This window comes from Pelobates fuscus, chromosome 1 (assembly GCF_036172605.1).
Source record: "Pelobates fuscus isolate aPelFus1 chromosome 1, aPelFus1.pri, whole genome shotgun sequence".
Taxonomy (NCBI): Eukaryota; Metazoa; Chordata; class Amphibia; order Anura; family Pelobatidae; genus Pelobates; species Pelobates fuscus.
In genome coordinates, this window is record NC_086317.1 from 383,022,415 (window position 1) to 383,038,956 (window position 16,542).

At 41.8% G+C, this 16,542-nt stretch overlaps 1 protein-coding gene across 1 annotated transcript in view; it reads left to right on the forward strand.

Moving 5' to 3' along the window:
- The first annotated feature begins 1,654 nt into the window (after positions 1–1,654).
- Positions 1,655–16,542, forward strand: part of CACNB3 (calcium voltage-gated channel auxiliary subunit beta 3) — a 273,992-nt gene continuing 259,104 nt past the window's right edge. Inside the window, exon 1 of the mRNA XM_063426059.1 lies at positions 1,655–1,770. Coding sequence (XP_063282129.1) covers positions 1,732–1,770 — 39 coding nt within the window. The 5' untranslated portion in view covers positions 1,655–1,731. The remainder of the gene's footprint in view (positions 1,771–16,542) is intronic.

Below are 16,542 nucleotides of genomic sequence, written 5' to 3' on the forward strand. Positions count from 1 at the left end.
CTTTTCCCACAGAAACTATCCACTGACTTCGGGTGGAAGGGGTTTTCAATTACAATTTTGCAATATTTGAATTTACAAATATGTGATCCTATTATTTTCATTTGGAATTTTACATGTTTGTTTCATATATAGCTACCTTCCTAATCCCACTTTATCATCCTTTGCCTTCCTGAACAATTCATTTGAACCCCTATTTGCTAGTGTCAGCATGACAGGAAATTATTGAATTAGTGTGCTCTGTGTTTCTTTGTAAAAATGACAAGTTCTTCAACTGGTCTGAGCTATGTACATAATATATTATTGATCATCGTGTGGCAGTTTCAGCCTGCAAGGTAAACCATGTAAAGAATATTTGAAGACACGTGCTACATCTCTTATTCCTGTGCGTGTTCCTTATTTTTCCTGCCTAAACAAAAAAATATCTACTATCCTAATATCTAATGCCCAAACTAACTTAACAGGCTTAACTAACCTAACTTCCTTACCACAAAACACTAGCAACTCCCCTTTACTCTAACTGCCCTACCGCGAAACACAAGCCACTCACCTTTACTCTAACTGCCCTACCACAAAACACAAACCACTCCCTTTTACTCTAACAGCCCTACCACAAAACACAAGCAACTCCCCTTTACTCTAACTGCCCTACCGCAAAACACAAGCCACTCACCTTTACTCTAACTGCCCTACCACAAACACAAACCACTCCCTTTTACTCTAACTGCCCTACCACAAACACAAACCACTCCCTTTTACTCTAACTGCCCTACCACAAAACACAAACCACTCCCTTTTACTCTAACTGCCCTACCACAAAACACAAGAAACTCCCCTTTACTCTAACTGCCCTACCACAAAACGCCCAATTCTCTGCCATTTAGGAGTTAAATCACTTTGTTTATGCAGCCCTTGTCAAACCTCCCTGCATGTGACTCACACACATCTGGAGTACCCCTACTCTAAACAATATGTGTACCCGCTTCTGCCAACTGTTTCCAACTACTACCAACCTCAACCAATCTCTACCCCCTGTGCCAAGCTCCTGAATATATCTCGCACACAGGTGGGTTATACAGGTACTTGCCACGGCATCCTTGTGCTGTTGCTATGGTAATGTATCAGAAAACGTGGCTTTTTGAAAACGTACGTATAAGCCGCTAAATGGCAAGCTTTGAAACGCAAATGGCATCAGTGAAGGTAGAGGATAGTAGCGTGGGAAACTGTCAGTATTTTGTAGCCGCAAAGATCTGTTAACAATGCTTAACAGCTGATTTTTACCTCAGTTTTTTTCAGCTCATCTAAATTTGCAGTTTCCAATTGAATGCATGACAATTCCTAGTTTAGCATATTACCTTTAAATGTTCCATATTTAAAAATCCAGATGCATAATTTTTAGCTCAGTGGGTAATGTCTCCAAAAAGATTTTTCATGAAATGTTTTGTGAAGTGAGTCCTACTGCCTATATTTTTTTAATAGACTTTGATTGCCAGGCTGTCTGTTAAAGGGTTAAGTAAAACTTTCAGCTGAAGTTCTGAGCCTGGAGGGAACATATAGTGATGATGCTGGGTTGCTATGGGCTGGCCCTGCTCTAAGTACTTTAGAAAGATAAAAATCCTGTGGGCTGGGTTCTCAGTAGCTCAGTGTCCTCCGATCTGCCAGCAATTAGATGCTGCTTTTAGCCAGCGCTACTCATATCCTGCTCTACGCCTGCCAGACAAGCTTCCTACATGCATGTCGCTATCCAACTCTAGTGTGTTCCTATTAAACGAGGTAAGAGATATTCAGTTATCAGCGTCCTTGGGCTTATTTACTAACCTCTAACAGTAATTTAGAAAACTATCAGTATTTGATCGAAGAAACAGCACCAGATTTTCAAAGTATTGCTGGTGCTGTTATTATACATATTTTTAAAACATAAAAGATTAGGTGATCTAAGGCATGGATAGGCAACCTTCGGCACTTCAGATGTTCTGGACTACACCTCCCATGGTGCTTTGCCAGCATTATGGCTGATAGGGAATTGTGGAAGAAAGTTGCCTTCTCCTGATCTTAGAAATGACCATCGTACAACCTGACTGATTTGTTAGTAAATAGCTGTCTTTACAATTTATGTTCATGTAAAAGCTAATTTTTAATAGATGTCTTGATATCTGGTGATTAGGCTAATTTGCTTGATTTGTATTTTTGTCTGTGATTCCCATAGATATTATGACAGAGCTGCCTGACTTTTATGGGAGTTGTAGACAACATGAGGAATGTGGCAGTAAGTGACAGGCAAGCTTGGTACTGCCTTTTTTATAGACCACCATTCCCACTCTTGCTAAGTGTTGGTTGAAAATGCTAGGATAGGTAGTTACCTGCAGCTGCAATACTAGAGGATGCAACTATATGGCTGAGGGTTGTAGGAATGGTAATCCACAGCAACATAAAGCCACCGGGTTCCCAAGTAGGATTGCAATAACCCAGTGCGAACCAACTAAGTCATACGTACTGATGGCCAGGCTTTGCACAGTAGAGGTTTGTGAACTACATTCCCCTCGATACTTAGCTGAGCATGATTGGATATGTAGTCCCCAAACCTCTGCAATGCAAAGGCTTGCTATCAATGCTCTCTTCATCTAGGATTTTAAACTGGTTTTACTAAAAAAAAAAGTCAAGCATTCTAAAAAGTTGACCAATTTATTTATATTCCCTCACTAATTCCATTATAATTGCAATTCTTATTTTAATGGCAGTGAGAGGGTTTAACAACAAGCTGTAGAAACACATAAACCAGACAGATCAATCTTTTAATCTATGCTAAATTATTTAACTGTAGCATTTTCCAATGTGCATGACAGGTACTTGCCTGCGTTTACTGCCGGATGCCTTTTGGTGGTTCAGTTTTATAAAAGCATTTGCATCATACAGCAATTAGAAATTGATAATACAGAATTTGTGTTCCTTTAAATGTAATGGGTGTATTAATGAAAACACAATTTTGATGCATGTCCATTAGGTTTGAGGAGGCTATAGGGTATTTCAGCCATTGCAGTGGGGATTTGCTTATGTGCCTTCCTGTTGCTTCAAAAAAGAGTGTGTGCATGAACATACTCCAAAAACAATCTGTGACAGCTGGATTTAGTCACATTAATGCTCACGGAGCCAGCTCCATGATTGATAGTAGTTCTCTCTCTGTATCAGTGACGTCAGAGAAAGAGGTGATGTAAGAGTTTCGGCAGTGTTTATGTTTCCATGGTGATGTGCTATACTGATTGTAGAACTAAGCACCCCGTACTGACCCTTTAAAGCTGTACTGTACATGGTAGTTACGGTGCATAAAGTCTGGGGTGTTGTTTTGCCAAGTCATTTGGAGTAGTTTGACCAAAACCATGGCTCTCCTGGCAACTTCAACGCTGGACAGAATGTTTTGATACTTATATATATATATAACCATAGATAACATATAACCATTAATGACCTAATTGGGAGTGTGACCATCAGTGGTTTTGATATCTGCTTCAATTCCTTCTGGATCGCCATCTTAATAGTATTTTACTGTTTGTACTAGTAATGCTGTGACACATCCTTCAGTTTGTCAAAGAATCAAGAAAATCACATTGATGGTTAGTAATATAGTCAATCTAGTTCAACCATACAATTTTAGTTCAGTCTTATACACATTGGCACATTGAGAAATTCCTGGTCTCAATTCAAAAGAAGGCAAAAAGCTGTTTTAAAGCAACATGCAATTTTACCACAAAACGAGAAAAAAAATCTTATTGACTACAACATGGCAAAACGACTTCTCCTTGAATCAACAAGATGTTACATTACAAATTGACATCCTTGGATATTCTGGATTAGCAAAAATGAATTGATACATTGTTTAAAAATATGTAAGGAATCTGATAAAAACAACCTCTTTAGACAGATAAAGCCACAACTTTATTGTTCTTAATGTAAGGAACCCTTCCTTCTGTTGTATGCAAAATCTCCTTTCTTCAAGTCTAAAAGGGTAACCTCTTGTCCTTCCTACAGTTGTGTTAACGAACAGGTTACAAGACAGCTGTTTGTACTGGTCCTCTATATATTTGTGTAATGTTATCATATCCCATCTAAGCTGCCTTAATTTCTGAAGTAAACAAGTTGACATTTTCTATTTAGCAAAAATCTTCTAATCCCTTTAATAATTTTCTAGTTACATAATATTCTTCTTTAAAAGGTGAAAATCCACTCAAACAGACAGTCCAGGCACCCACTCATTTTTATGCATGTCATAGCTTTGGGTCTGAATAATTTGTTGCATTTTTTTGCATGCCCAGTTTTTTTTATTTTTTTTATTCTTTATTTAGGTTGTGCATGAGTTAACAAGCAGATTTGCACTGCCACAATAGCTAGTGCAGTCTGAACAATAAACAATGGTGAACAACAGTGTGGTTTCATATACAGTGCACATTTTCTTTTTTATGATAGAGAAGTAATCAGTAAGCTAGAGATACAGGTCTAGTCTGAGTTTATCATACATTTTTACGGGAAGTTTTACTATCTAGACTGGTATTAGAGTAGAACGATAATAATAATAATAGAAATACAACATGCTTGAGTGTGAGCTATTCGACGTATGGGTGCAAATATTGTGTAGTTGAATAACATCTAGTGATGCCCCCCCCTCCCCCCCCCGCAATCCCCTGGATGATCAAAAACAAGATAATAAATTCACTGAAGCTTATATGATTCTCACGTGAGTGTTCAGCTTAAGTATAGTAAGGTGAGAGATAATGGGCACTTTGCCTGATGTTAAGTCCAAGTCCTGGGTCAGCCGATGCCTCGCCGGGGCTGTATGTGGTCCCACCGCGCTGTTTGTTGCAGCCTGCTCAGTTTCCAGAGTACAAGGAAGCGTGGAGCCCACGTGCCGCGAGGCGGTGTGCTTGTCGGTGGGTATGTCCTCCAATGTGTGCTCAGAGCTGGGTTTGCCGGTCGTGGGCTGTGATAACTCCTCATTAGCCCTCCTGATGTGGTTGCTCTCTTGGGCCTTGCGCCCCTCCCTTTCACCCGCCGTGCTAGACTGACCTTGCCCCTCTGGGGCCGATGTCGCGGTTCGGTGCTCCTGTGCGGATGTCGTCTGCGTTGTCTCCTGGGTAACCCTAGGGTCCCGGGCCTCGGACCACTGCAGTCCACTCTGGGGCTTGAGTATAGTCCCGAGAGGACCCCTCGCTGAATTTGATCCATTGAGGGTGCAATGTTTGGAGGAGTTCCTGCTTCCCTCCGCTTGGCCCCCCTTGGTGTGTTCCGTGGCGTGTCTTTGGGCAGTGGGTCGGGCTCTGGAGGTCGCATGCGAGCCTGTAGTTGTGACCAGAAGGCAATGAAGATTTTGTCGAGCCGGAGCTCTGTTTCCAGCCATGCACTGTGTGAGTAGGCGGTGTGGAGGGCATCTGCCATTTTGGAGACCTCTGTGGAGGTTCGGGACTCCATTTTGTGATCGCCTTTCCACTGCTTTGCAGGGTGTTCACGTGGGGGTAGACTGGGATGACCCCCACCGGTCCAGAAGGGGGGGAACGAGGGCCCATATTCTGGTGCTTGGCCGGTTGCGGCAGCGGGAGAGCGGCCGTCCCTCCCGCGCCCGTCATGCTTGCAGGCCTCATAACCATGTTGGGTGAGTGAATTGCGGAATATTGCTTGAGTGGTGTCATCGTGTACACCCCGATGTCACCTCACGCTTGCTGGCCTGTCTCCCCCGATTATTTGCCTTTTTGGCTGGGAAAGTCTGCTATTTTTGTTGCATATAACTGGAGCTGTCGCGAGTAGCATCCTCTCCGTTCAGCGGTCAGGTCCCGCCCCCCTTGCATGCCCAGTTTTAAATAATATTTTTTAAATATATGTCTTGCTGCATTTTGCATCTTAATCCTGCTTCTTCTACCCAACCGTCCTTATTCTAAAATATTTCCTTTATGGACAGAGGCATGCAAATTCAATAACACAATTGTACATGCCACCAAGAAGTATGTCACAGGTGTCATGGGGTTGTAGGTTATCTTACAGCTTTTATAAGTAAAAAGCCGATAACTGAAGTCCCTGAAATCCCTGCTCTATGCAGCACAGAGCTTTCACAGATAACATCCTCTAGTCAAGCCAACCCATGATCTACTGTGCAAGACCCTCCACTCTTCAGTGACCGGCTCACCACCTAGTCTAGCATAAAACGGAAACTTTTAACCTCAGTTATAATGCTCTCCATGACTATACTGTTTCTTATGTCCATGCTCTTATGAAAGACAGATTTGACTAAATTACTTTTTCTGTTGTTCAGAAAGGTACTGATTAAATAAAACTGAAATTGAATTCAAAGTTAAATTTGGAATTTGTGTTTTTGTGTTATTTAGCAACTCCCATATTAAATGTACACCTGTCCCTTTGGGTGAGCTTCACCTTACAACAATTGCTTCTTTTTTAGCTAATGCATTCTGTCTCAATATAGCATATGTTTTCATCATTTTTTGATTTTAAAGTGCTTCCATTTTATAATCAGATGTTATCAGGGATGAAACGATGCTTCAAGCCTTACGATATTTAACAAAACAGTGTCGCATCAATTTTGACAGATAATATTTAGCCTCCTTGGCCTATGGAACACTGTTAGTTCCCTCATATTTTTTTTTTTTTTTTTTTTTTTTTTATAGAAACAGCTGCATAATAAACAGCTGCATTTTTAATTTATAGATGTCAAACTTTTTTTTCTTCTTTTCTTTGTATTGTTAACTGTTTTTTTACTGCCTATTTAGATTCAGGAACCCCTAAATTTAACTTTAAAAAAGTTTTACTTTTACTGCCCTCATCCATTCAAATGCGTCTCATAGGGAAGCATTAAATCCACTGCTTCCCTACGATGCGAGTTAGAGGGCAATCAATGTCCTCATGCAATGTGTCAGGATGTCAAATGTGGCATATTCGAGTTTGAATTTGTTATAGCAGTGGAAGATAGCCACTAGAACTGTGGTTAGCCCTGCAATGAAAACAGACGTGTCTACAAAACAGCACTTCAGTAACAAAAGAGACAAGACCACTGCACCTAGATCATTGAGAATAAGAACATTCTGCTTACATCTAGTGTAGAGATGTAAATTCACTACTAGGTCTCTCTTTTGGGAGGGGAAGTAAGTGAAGGGAGGTAAAATGTAAAATGTAAAATCTAAAATTCAGGATGATTTGTTTTTATGGTGTATTCTTGCACTTTAGTGTATTTTATCTTAAACTTTGTTTTCAGTTTGATTTACATTCTCCTGTGTCATGTTTTTTTACGTTCTTTTTCATTATTTGTTTTTTTCATCTTGATGAAATGCTTACATTAGAAAACCAATGTGTGGCTTTTACGTACTAATTTATTAAGTTATTTTGTTCGTACAGGTGCTCAGGGGTACATTTGTCAGAAACTACATTCTTCTGCATAACATTCACTGCAATCAAGATGTTTCAATAATTTTGATGAATCTTGTAAAAAAATATTTGGGTACATAAATATGGCTATATTTTAGGATTAATATATTCATCAGTGTTCATCACAAGTAGCAGAGAATAGTGCTTCGATTTTTTTTTTTACAAAAATAATAGAAATGTCACGCACATGTTACAAATAGTGTATAAAACTAAAATGCACTTTGATGCCATTCACTGACTGTGAGGTATGTTTAGCCATACAGGTAAAGCAGAACTGTCTTTTCTCTGAAAGTGAGAGTTCTTAATTCTCTGACCTCAGTAAGTGCTTGCTAGGATGATTGGTTCTGCTGTGTAAAACACATTCACTTCTGCAATGCTTTGGTCATGGCCTCTTGAAGCTCCAGGTACTTATATATCGTCGGGAAGACGTTCGTGAATGCCATACAAGCACATGAACACTTTGATTTTTTTTTACAAAAACTCAGCACTTTAAATTAATTTACAATATATGCTCGATTTGGACAGGACAACCACATTTGTTTGTATTTTTTAAAATGATAATACTAGCTAACCTTTATTTTTTTTTTTTTTTTATTCTTTATTTTTATTGTGCATAGTGTTACATATATGCTTGTTCCGACCCAAAAGCAGATAACAAGCCAGAGTCTACAGAGCATACAAACACTTTTAGGATATTGGTATAACTTGCACATTTTTTTTTTTTTGAAGGTTAGTAAACAGGCTTTAACTATTGTAAGAGTAATTTGTGTTATCGTTGGTTCATAGCTTGGTAGTTAAATCATGTTATGTCAAACTGCAGAAACAATCTGTTAACTGTGAGCTATGTATCATGAGTATCATGCTTATAATGGGAAACAGCCTGACCTTTCCTGAATAGCTAAACTACAATGCTGGGTTACATTTCTTAGCGAGCTCCTCCAGATAACTATCATTACTTTGCCATTTTGAGTATAGAAGATTAGAGTACAAAGAGTTAAAGGTATGCGCTAAGCAATGCGTAGATACCTAGCGCTCTAAGCTTAAATGTGAGAGGTCTAATCAAAGCAAAATCAAATAACAGTCAAATAATGATCAAACCAGACAGTGTCCATTAGGTCTACACGGACGTGACGGCTTGGCTGCATGTCATATGCTAGGTAGGTGCTAAGTAAAATTAAGAAGAACATAATATATTATGCTAAGATTGACACTGAAGACATAATGCCACTGGCCCTCCTCATTAGTTATATGGGAATGAGAATGAGGATATAGGAATTCCCGCATTACAGCCTTGGCCATCTGTGGTGAGAGGGAAGTACTCGCAGCTCTATGCCGTGTGGGTCACAAGATAAAACGAAATAATACAGTGGAGCATGATAAGTGCACTGGGTGCTTGCTCAGCCAAGTGTTGTAATTATAAAGCTAGGCTAGTTTATTTTAGTGCTGCTGTGTGTGGCCTAGCGTGGAAGGAGGCCTATGGCCGAGTAAGACTCTGCATTTGTGGCTAACCAATACCCCCTCCGTGGCTATACATAGTCCCGATCCGTGGAGTGTCCAGTCAGGCTAGAGAGCTGCAAGGCTTTGTCTGTCCCTGATGATGAGCTCAGGTAAGTGATAGCTCGTGGTGTAGCGTGAGTCTTCCCCTGGGATAGCGATCTTCCTCCGTGTTGCTTTTCCGTTCAGCATGTATGATCCCTCCAAGGGTGTAAGTTGTGCCTTTGGCTGTAGGTCGCATCAGGTGTGTGTCGGCAGTGTCCAGCAGACCTCTTTGCTTTCAGCATCATGGTGGTGGAACGCCTAGCATAGCTAACCTTTATTTATCCAAAACCCCACTTGTAATATTTTCCCTATAATATATACAAAGCAGCAATGACAAACCTGTAGTACAAGCACTCAAAGTACTCTGTGGTGCAAATAAGTCACCTGTCCCTGTCTTCTACAAAAATTTGGTTTAGCAAATGTGACTGCAGGTCTAAGCCGACTGCCAGTGACTAAGCTTCCCTCCTCATCCTGGCCAAGCACTTGTATTCTTCACAGTTCAGTTCAGTATAAAGCAATCTGATCAATTCAACTCATTAAACTGTGAATGCAGCTTTCACTAAGATACCATCAGCATAGGCAGCAGTTCCATTCGTATTGATTGGTGCTGGCGTGTGGAACTGTTAAAAAGCAACGTCCTTTTACAAACTCCTATTTATACTACTCTTACCTTGAAAACAAAACAAAAGCAGAGCATATTCTTGGTTACTGAAAATCTCCATACAGATGGAATGTGCAGGAACTATAAAGGAAGTATTTTTTTGTTGTTGTTTATTTTTAAGGTGTTATTTATATAATGCTTTAAAATTTTAATATTGGGCATTATTTCTAGCCTGGAATGTCTGTTTAGGTGTCAGGCATTATACTATTAACAGGTAACCTATCACAGCTTGGGCCAATATCAACACATATCAAGCCTTTTAAGTACTGAACAATGCAGTTCTGTTAGCGAGTACTATATTGATGTGTGACATCACATAACACATTGTGAGCCTTGTGGGAGGCACAGTTGGATAATTATTAAAACACAATGCCATGCAGTTGCAAGTATGCAAATAGACAACAGAGATGAGGTCCCCACCCACCAATGAAGGTAAGGAAATGGAAATGGGTGCAACAGGATGTGTGGATGAAGGCAGCAGTGATAGTTAAAGGAACTGGGCTAGTGATTTAAAAGGGACAATTATACATGGGGAAGAGAAACAGCAATATTTGGGAGAAGGGAGTCCGTAATACATGTGGGAAGATGGGCAACAATTTTAGGGGGAAAAGTGGCAGTGATATGTGGATGAGAAGCAGCAGCAATGTTTGAAGGAAGCGGCAGCAATTTCTTTTTGATGAAGAGGTGCAATTCACAAACCTTGTCTAGGGCCTAGCATGTGACTATTAAAACATCAGGGGAGGTTGAGTTACATGCCTCGGGACTTTATTTTTCACATCAAGAATATTTGCTTCTCCAGCAGGCTGCTTTCTACACGCGGGGGAGTGAGGATTTGTATTGTACATAATAACTCTTGAGCATGCTTTGCAATCTAACCTATATCTAGCGCTCTGACATCATCCTTAAAACTGACCTTTGCTGGGAACTGGTGCAAATGGAGTGTATTATCCAGGGATTCTGCAGTCAAGAAAGCTTTTAGGTGTCATAAACATTTCTTCGTTCAAACTGCTGGAGGTCTAGTGATGCAAGAAGTATCCTTTACTGGTACTATTAGACACATTAAAGAGAATATGAATTTTTAATTCCAATTGATTTATGGGAAAGAGTGGAAATTGCGTCTCTTCAAAGGAGAGCTGTAGTGTTGTGAACTAAAATAGATCTGTGATAGGTTTCCTTGGATTTAACTACTGTCTATGAGAAATTGTAGTAAAAAGTGTGTATGTATATATATATTTGTGTATTTTTTTCAGATTTTAAACCTGTGATAGCAAAGAAGCAACTGCAACAACTACTACAGCCTGTGGTTTTGGTTATGTTGCTATGATTGGCATTGCACCCTTCTAGAGTAAGTAGATAAAGCATTTAAGAATGGTCCATTTACTAGCCAGGTGGCCTCAGCTTCTTCCCATGCTTTCAGAAGCTCCAGTATTGAGCTAAGCCCTGTTGTTCACTACATCAGTTGAGCACTCTCAGAGAATGATCTTAGCCCTGCACAGCCATGCTCAGCTCAGTAGATGATCTTCTGGCAGCAGAAGAGACAGCAGTGGGTGCTAGGTAGTACCGGCAAAGTTGTCAAGACTTAAAAGGTTTGACTTCTTACTCTGGGAGGGTGCCAGGACACCCCTGGTACCTTATCTACTACAGCTGTTTTTCTGTGATGCGTGTGGGACTTTTCAAGTACCCATATTTGGTCCATATGTAAATATTTTGTTTGCATTCACATCCACTTAATACATAGAACTGTGTTACTTTGGATCTATTAACCTGCATCTAAGTAAGGTATCTCTGTTCAGTTACTCAGATAACTTTAATTTGTTTCCTTTTCATCCTGATTATTTTTTTCATCCCAATTAGGCTAATAAATCGCTTTAATCTACTAGAATTTTTTCCTATACTTTAGACAGAGTTCTGTTAGTCTGCGGTGAAAGTAGGGGGCTATGGGTGAAAGTGCCCCTGGGAGCCACAAGTGCTCCTATTATGATCAAAAGATTGACCCCTTGTGGTCTGTGGTGATGCACTACCTCGTGGTTCCAGCGCTCTGTGAGGGAGTCAGAGTGCAGGTGCTGGGTTTCCTAGCCTGTGCTCTGAGGGGATGGATTATTGTCCCACTTCCTGCACAGTAGGTGAGCAGGAGGGCAGCAAATGCTGTATGTGTATATATATATATATATATATTTATATATAGAGAGAGAATAACATGAACAAAGGCTTGCACTCACTGTCTTTTTCTTTTGTAAAAATTGTTTCTTTCTTTATTCCATCTTGTTAAAATATAGTCTTTGTCATTATCAATGTTTCAGCCATCGTCCGTGGCTTTCATCAGGATCAGTTCAGCAACAAAGATGCACCAGGCACCTATATGTAATTGAAAGTTTGTGTGCAGGGAACAGAAGAAAAGTATTTATATATATATATATATATATATATATATTTGTAGTCGGGGCACTTGCCGTGATAATAGTGTAACATAGCATATTATAACTGGGAGAGGATTGGCCGCCCTTTAAAGGGAATTCAAGCCCCTCCCACAACTACAGGCCAAGGCCTTACATACATATATATATATATATATATATATATATATATATATATATATATATATATATATATATACACATACATTATTGATTTTCTCATCCCTCCTGGGTGGTATATTTATTTCTCATTCTCGGGGCCTCTCGGAGTATAACGATTATCTTAGCTGTTCCTAGAACTGCACTCTTCGGGGCAGCAATCTCAGATGTCCCACCTAAAAATCTGTTGAAGCCACTCCCGCAACTTGTGAGTCAGAGCCCCGAGTGCTCCTATCACGACTGTGACTACTTCTGCCGTCACTTTCCACATCCTTTCTAGCTATTCTTTCAGTCCTTGGTATTTGTTCGTGTTCTCATGGTCCTTCTTCCTGATGTTATAGTCACTGGATATTGCTACATACACCACGACTGCAGTATTCTATTCCTTGTTAATCACCATGTTGTAAGATTGGTTGTCTAGGACTTAAACTTGCTTAAACTGTCTGGATCTGAAAGTCCCACAGTTTCTTAGCCCTGTTATTCTCAACTACCCTTTGTGGCGTCTCACACCTGGACTTAAACAGGTCCAACCCATATTCTGAACAGATGTTTCAGTATACAATCCAAGTAACTTGGTTTTGTCGTTCAGAGTATGCTGTTACTGATAACATCTTTCATGCAGCTAGTATGTGCAGGATTGTCTCAGAGGCTTCTTTGCACAGCCTGCACCTTTAGTCTTTCCTGGTGTGGTAGACTCCCACTTCTATTGAACTGGTGCTGGGTGTCTGTTCCTGTGGTGCTAGGATTAGAGAATAGAGAGGCCATGGGAAGCTGGCTCTGCTGTCCCAATGGCAACTCAATGGAAATTCCAGAAATTCCTTCTAAAAGGACACTAGCCATGTGAAAACCTGCTCCATTTTTTTGACATACCTAGATGCTTGCAAGTAAGCTTCTTGAAAAAGCTACCAATAAGGGGGAAAAGCCCTGAAGAACTGAAATCTATTACAGAATTTCTCCCAGATTTTTTTGGCTTACCTCCTTTACTTCTAGAAAAAGAATCTTAGTGTGTTCCCAAGTACTGCAAATATTTTTTCACCACATAAAAACTGGTGAGGTGCTGTCATAAGTTTCGCCACATGGACCAGCATCCACTAAGATCAAATTTAGACGAAAATAAAATCTCCAAGTTGCAACATAGCATAGATTTATCACTCATTTATTTAGATACATAATTGAAATATGCACTCAAAAAATCACATTAAAACAAAATAGCTTTTCCCAGCATGATCACTGACACTTTCAGTGGCCTTTAAAGCGGCACTGTCATTCCGAAACTTACCTTTCTTTAATTGATTCCTCTTCTCTTCCTCTCTCAGGATCTGTTCTTCATTTCTTCCTGTCTGCTCTAGTTTTCTTTAACCCCTTAAAACATAAGACCAAGTAGGGACTATTTGTCTTATGGAGGTTTCCTACGCCTGACCATCTCTGACAAGCGGAGGAGCAAAGTGTGCTTAATTTCCGGTGGTCAGAGAAATTTTCACACAGTTCTTACCTTTCCTCTGTGTTCCTGCGATGCTTCCTTTCGCTTTTACCAAACGTCCTGTCATTTAGACAGAACGCTGGCAAAAATGCCGAATTGCGTCCAGAATGAGAACCGTTTCTCCATTGGTGATAGGACGCATTTCAGAACTTTGTTCATATCGGAATTTCATTTGAATCTTGCAGCCGCTTAGTAGATAGCTCCCTAATTCCCAAGGCATCAGGGAGCTATCTACCAAAAGGCTGAAAGACCTAAATTGGTCTTTCAGCCAAATTTACTAATACTAAGTAAAGATTACTATACTGCGAGTAGGGGCATGTCTATTAAACAGTGAGCAGCCTGTGGCTGCTCACTGTTAAAAAACAAAAACCCAAAACCCTAGTACGCCCCTTCTGACCCCCCACCCGTTACACACGAGTGGGGGCTATTAAACTGAAGGGGGGACCTAGAGCCCCTCCCCCCAGCCCCCACCCCTGAGCGGCAGGTGGGGGCCCTAAATGAGAATGTGGAGGGGACCTATTGTCCTCCCCCCCCAGCCCCCACACCTGAGCGGCAGGTGGAGGTCCTAAATGAGAATGAGGGGGGGAACCTACTGTCCTCCCCCCCATCCCCCATCTTTGAGCGGCGGGTGGGGGCCCTAAATAGCAATGAGGGGGGCCTATTGTCTTCCCCCCTGGCCCTCACCCCTGAGCGCTGGGTGGGGCACCTAAATGAAAATGAGGGGGACCTATTGTCCTCCCCCCAGCCCCCACCCCTGAGCGGTGGGTGGGGGCCATAAAAACAATGAGGGGGCACACTAACCAATGAAAGCCAAAGCCAAGCACACTACCCACTACACCTCCACACACACGCAAGCACACCCACATACGCCCACCAACACATCAATACCGAAAGACCATTGCATAACCCTAGGTGCCTAAAAAAACACCACCCGAGAAGGGCCATGCATCCAAACACAGGCACAAGACTAACCAGGTCACAAACTACACAGACCTCAACACTATCCCCTTCCCCCCAACAGGTCAGACAGGCCGTGACCCCCCAACCCTCTAACCCACATCAGACCTAATAGACCCCTCGGACTAAAAAGACCAGAACCACATCACAGCTGCCCGACCCACACCGCAACACCCTACAACACAATGCAGCCCGCTATCCCAGAAACTAAATAACCAGCCGCAACCAATAAAGGTCTATAACAGAGCAACCACGACAAAGCCCACGAGGAGGACAACTCCACCACCTACACCCCCCGGACTTGACTCTCTATGCTCCCCCCTCACACCACTGCACCCTTGGAGGGCATGAAACAGTGAGAGGGATAGAGGAGGGAGAGAAAAGAGGGCACGCACAAAACAAGAACACACGTTGAAACCCCAGAGGATACCCTTGCAAACCAGTCCAAGTTATACAATCATTATCTAGACATTTTGTATGTTACGCAATGTATGTATCTTAAACTGTTAACCCCAGTCTCTTTTTTCTGTACCCCCCCCCCCCCCCCCCAAACACAACAAGTTCTTCAAAATAAAGATTTTTTTTTTTTTTTTTTTTTTTGAAATTCTTTATTTTCAGTTTTGGTGCAACATTTTGATCTTAACAGATAATCAAGAAATCAAGGTTCTGTGTAGTTCTAGGTTCGCACCATTTTGGGTCAGGCAATAACAGTAGTGAACAATAGTAACATGTTAAACAAAACATAGTAATCAGCATCTAGATAATATGATGTTTTGTGCGTCTTAGTGTTTGAGATGGGACTTCGTTGTACAGCACTAGCTCCCTTCAAGTGTGGTTCAGGTGGTGATGCAACTCTGTGAGAGGGTTGTGTCTGAGTTCAAGTCGTGGGGCGGCATGGTTGCGTCAGTTGCGTGTGTTATGGTCAGGCTCGTTGTGATGAGCTGGGTATAGACGTCAGTCTGTGTTAGTGGAGGTGAGCCATTGCTGTAAGTGGCTTGTTGGGTTAGTTACCCCTAACCAAGGGGGCTGCGGGGGGGGGGGGTGAGTTGTCGGGCGCCCTGTGGTTGCAAGTGTGATGTGCTGGCTCTCGTTGGTTTGTAGAGGGTGCGTGCATCAGTGGCCTGCGGTGGTTAGATATGTATAACGGAGGCTTACAAGTACATAAAATATAACAAAGCATAAGTAATAACATAAAACATAAGTAAAGTCACGGAAGAGATTCAAAACAGAATATGTGCACCAGTCTTGGTAGCGAAATCTGTGGTATCAGTCCATTCCAATCATGGTACAGGGTGTTGGGATCCGCTGGGTCTCGGTTCCGACTGGGCGGACTTCCCGGGGTCTCGTACTTCCATTGGAGGGCCTGGTCGTAGTGAAGGTATCGGGTTGGGTAGCTTCAAGGTGGTTAGGAGGGAAGGTGCTTCCTCCATAGAGGTTAGGACGTGGGTGGTGCCATCTTGGGTAACCTCCAGTGTCCCGTTAGTACCCCACCTGTATGTAATTCTCGCTGCTCGGAGTTGTGTGGTAAGCGGCGCATATATTTTGCGCCACATAAGGGTGGCTTTGGATAGATCCTGAAAGAACGTTAGGGAGGCATTCTCAAACAGCAGTGGTGTCTTGCCTTTGAGCCCGGCCATTATTTGTAGTTTGTCTTGCACTGTGACACATCTAAGGATGACATCTCTGGCCGTTGGGGTCTTTAGGTGGGGTGGGGTGGGCAGGCGGTATATCCCATCTAGAGCCATTTTCTTTACCGCTGTGTGTGGGAGTACTGTAGTTAGTAGGCGTCTGATGTAATGCGGCAGCTCTTCAGCCGATATCTCCGCTGGGATGCCCCTGATCTTAATGTGTGAGCGGCGTTGGCGATCTTCCATGGTTGACATCTTGAGTGACAGGTATGTTTGCTGTTGCTGAAGTTG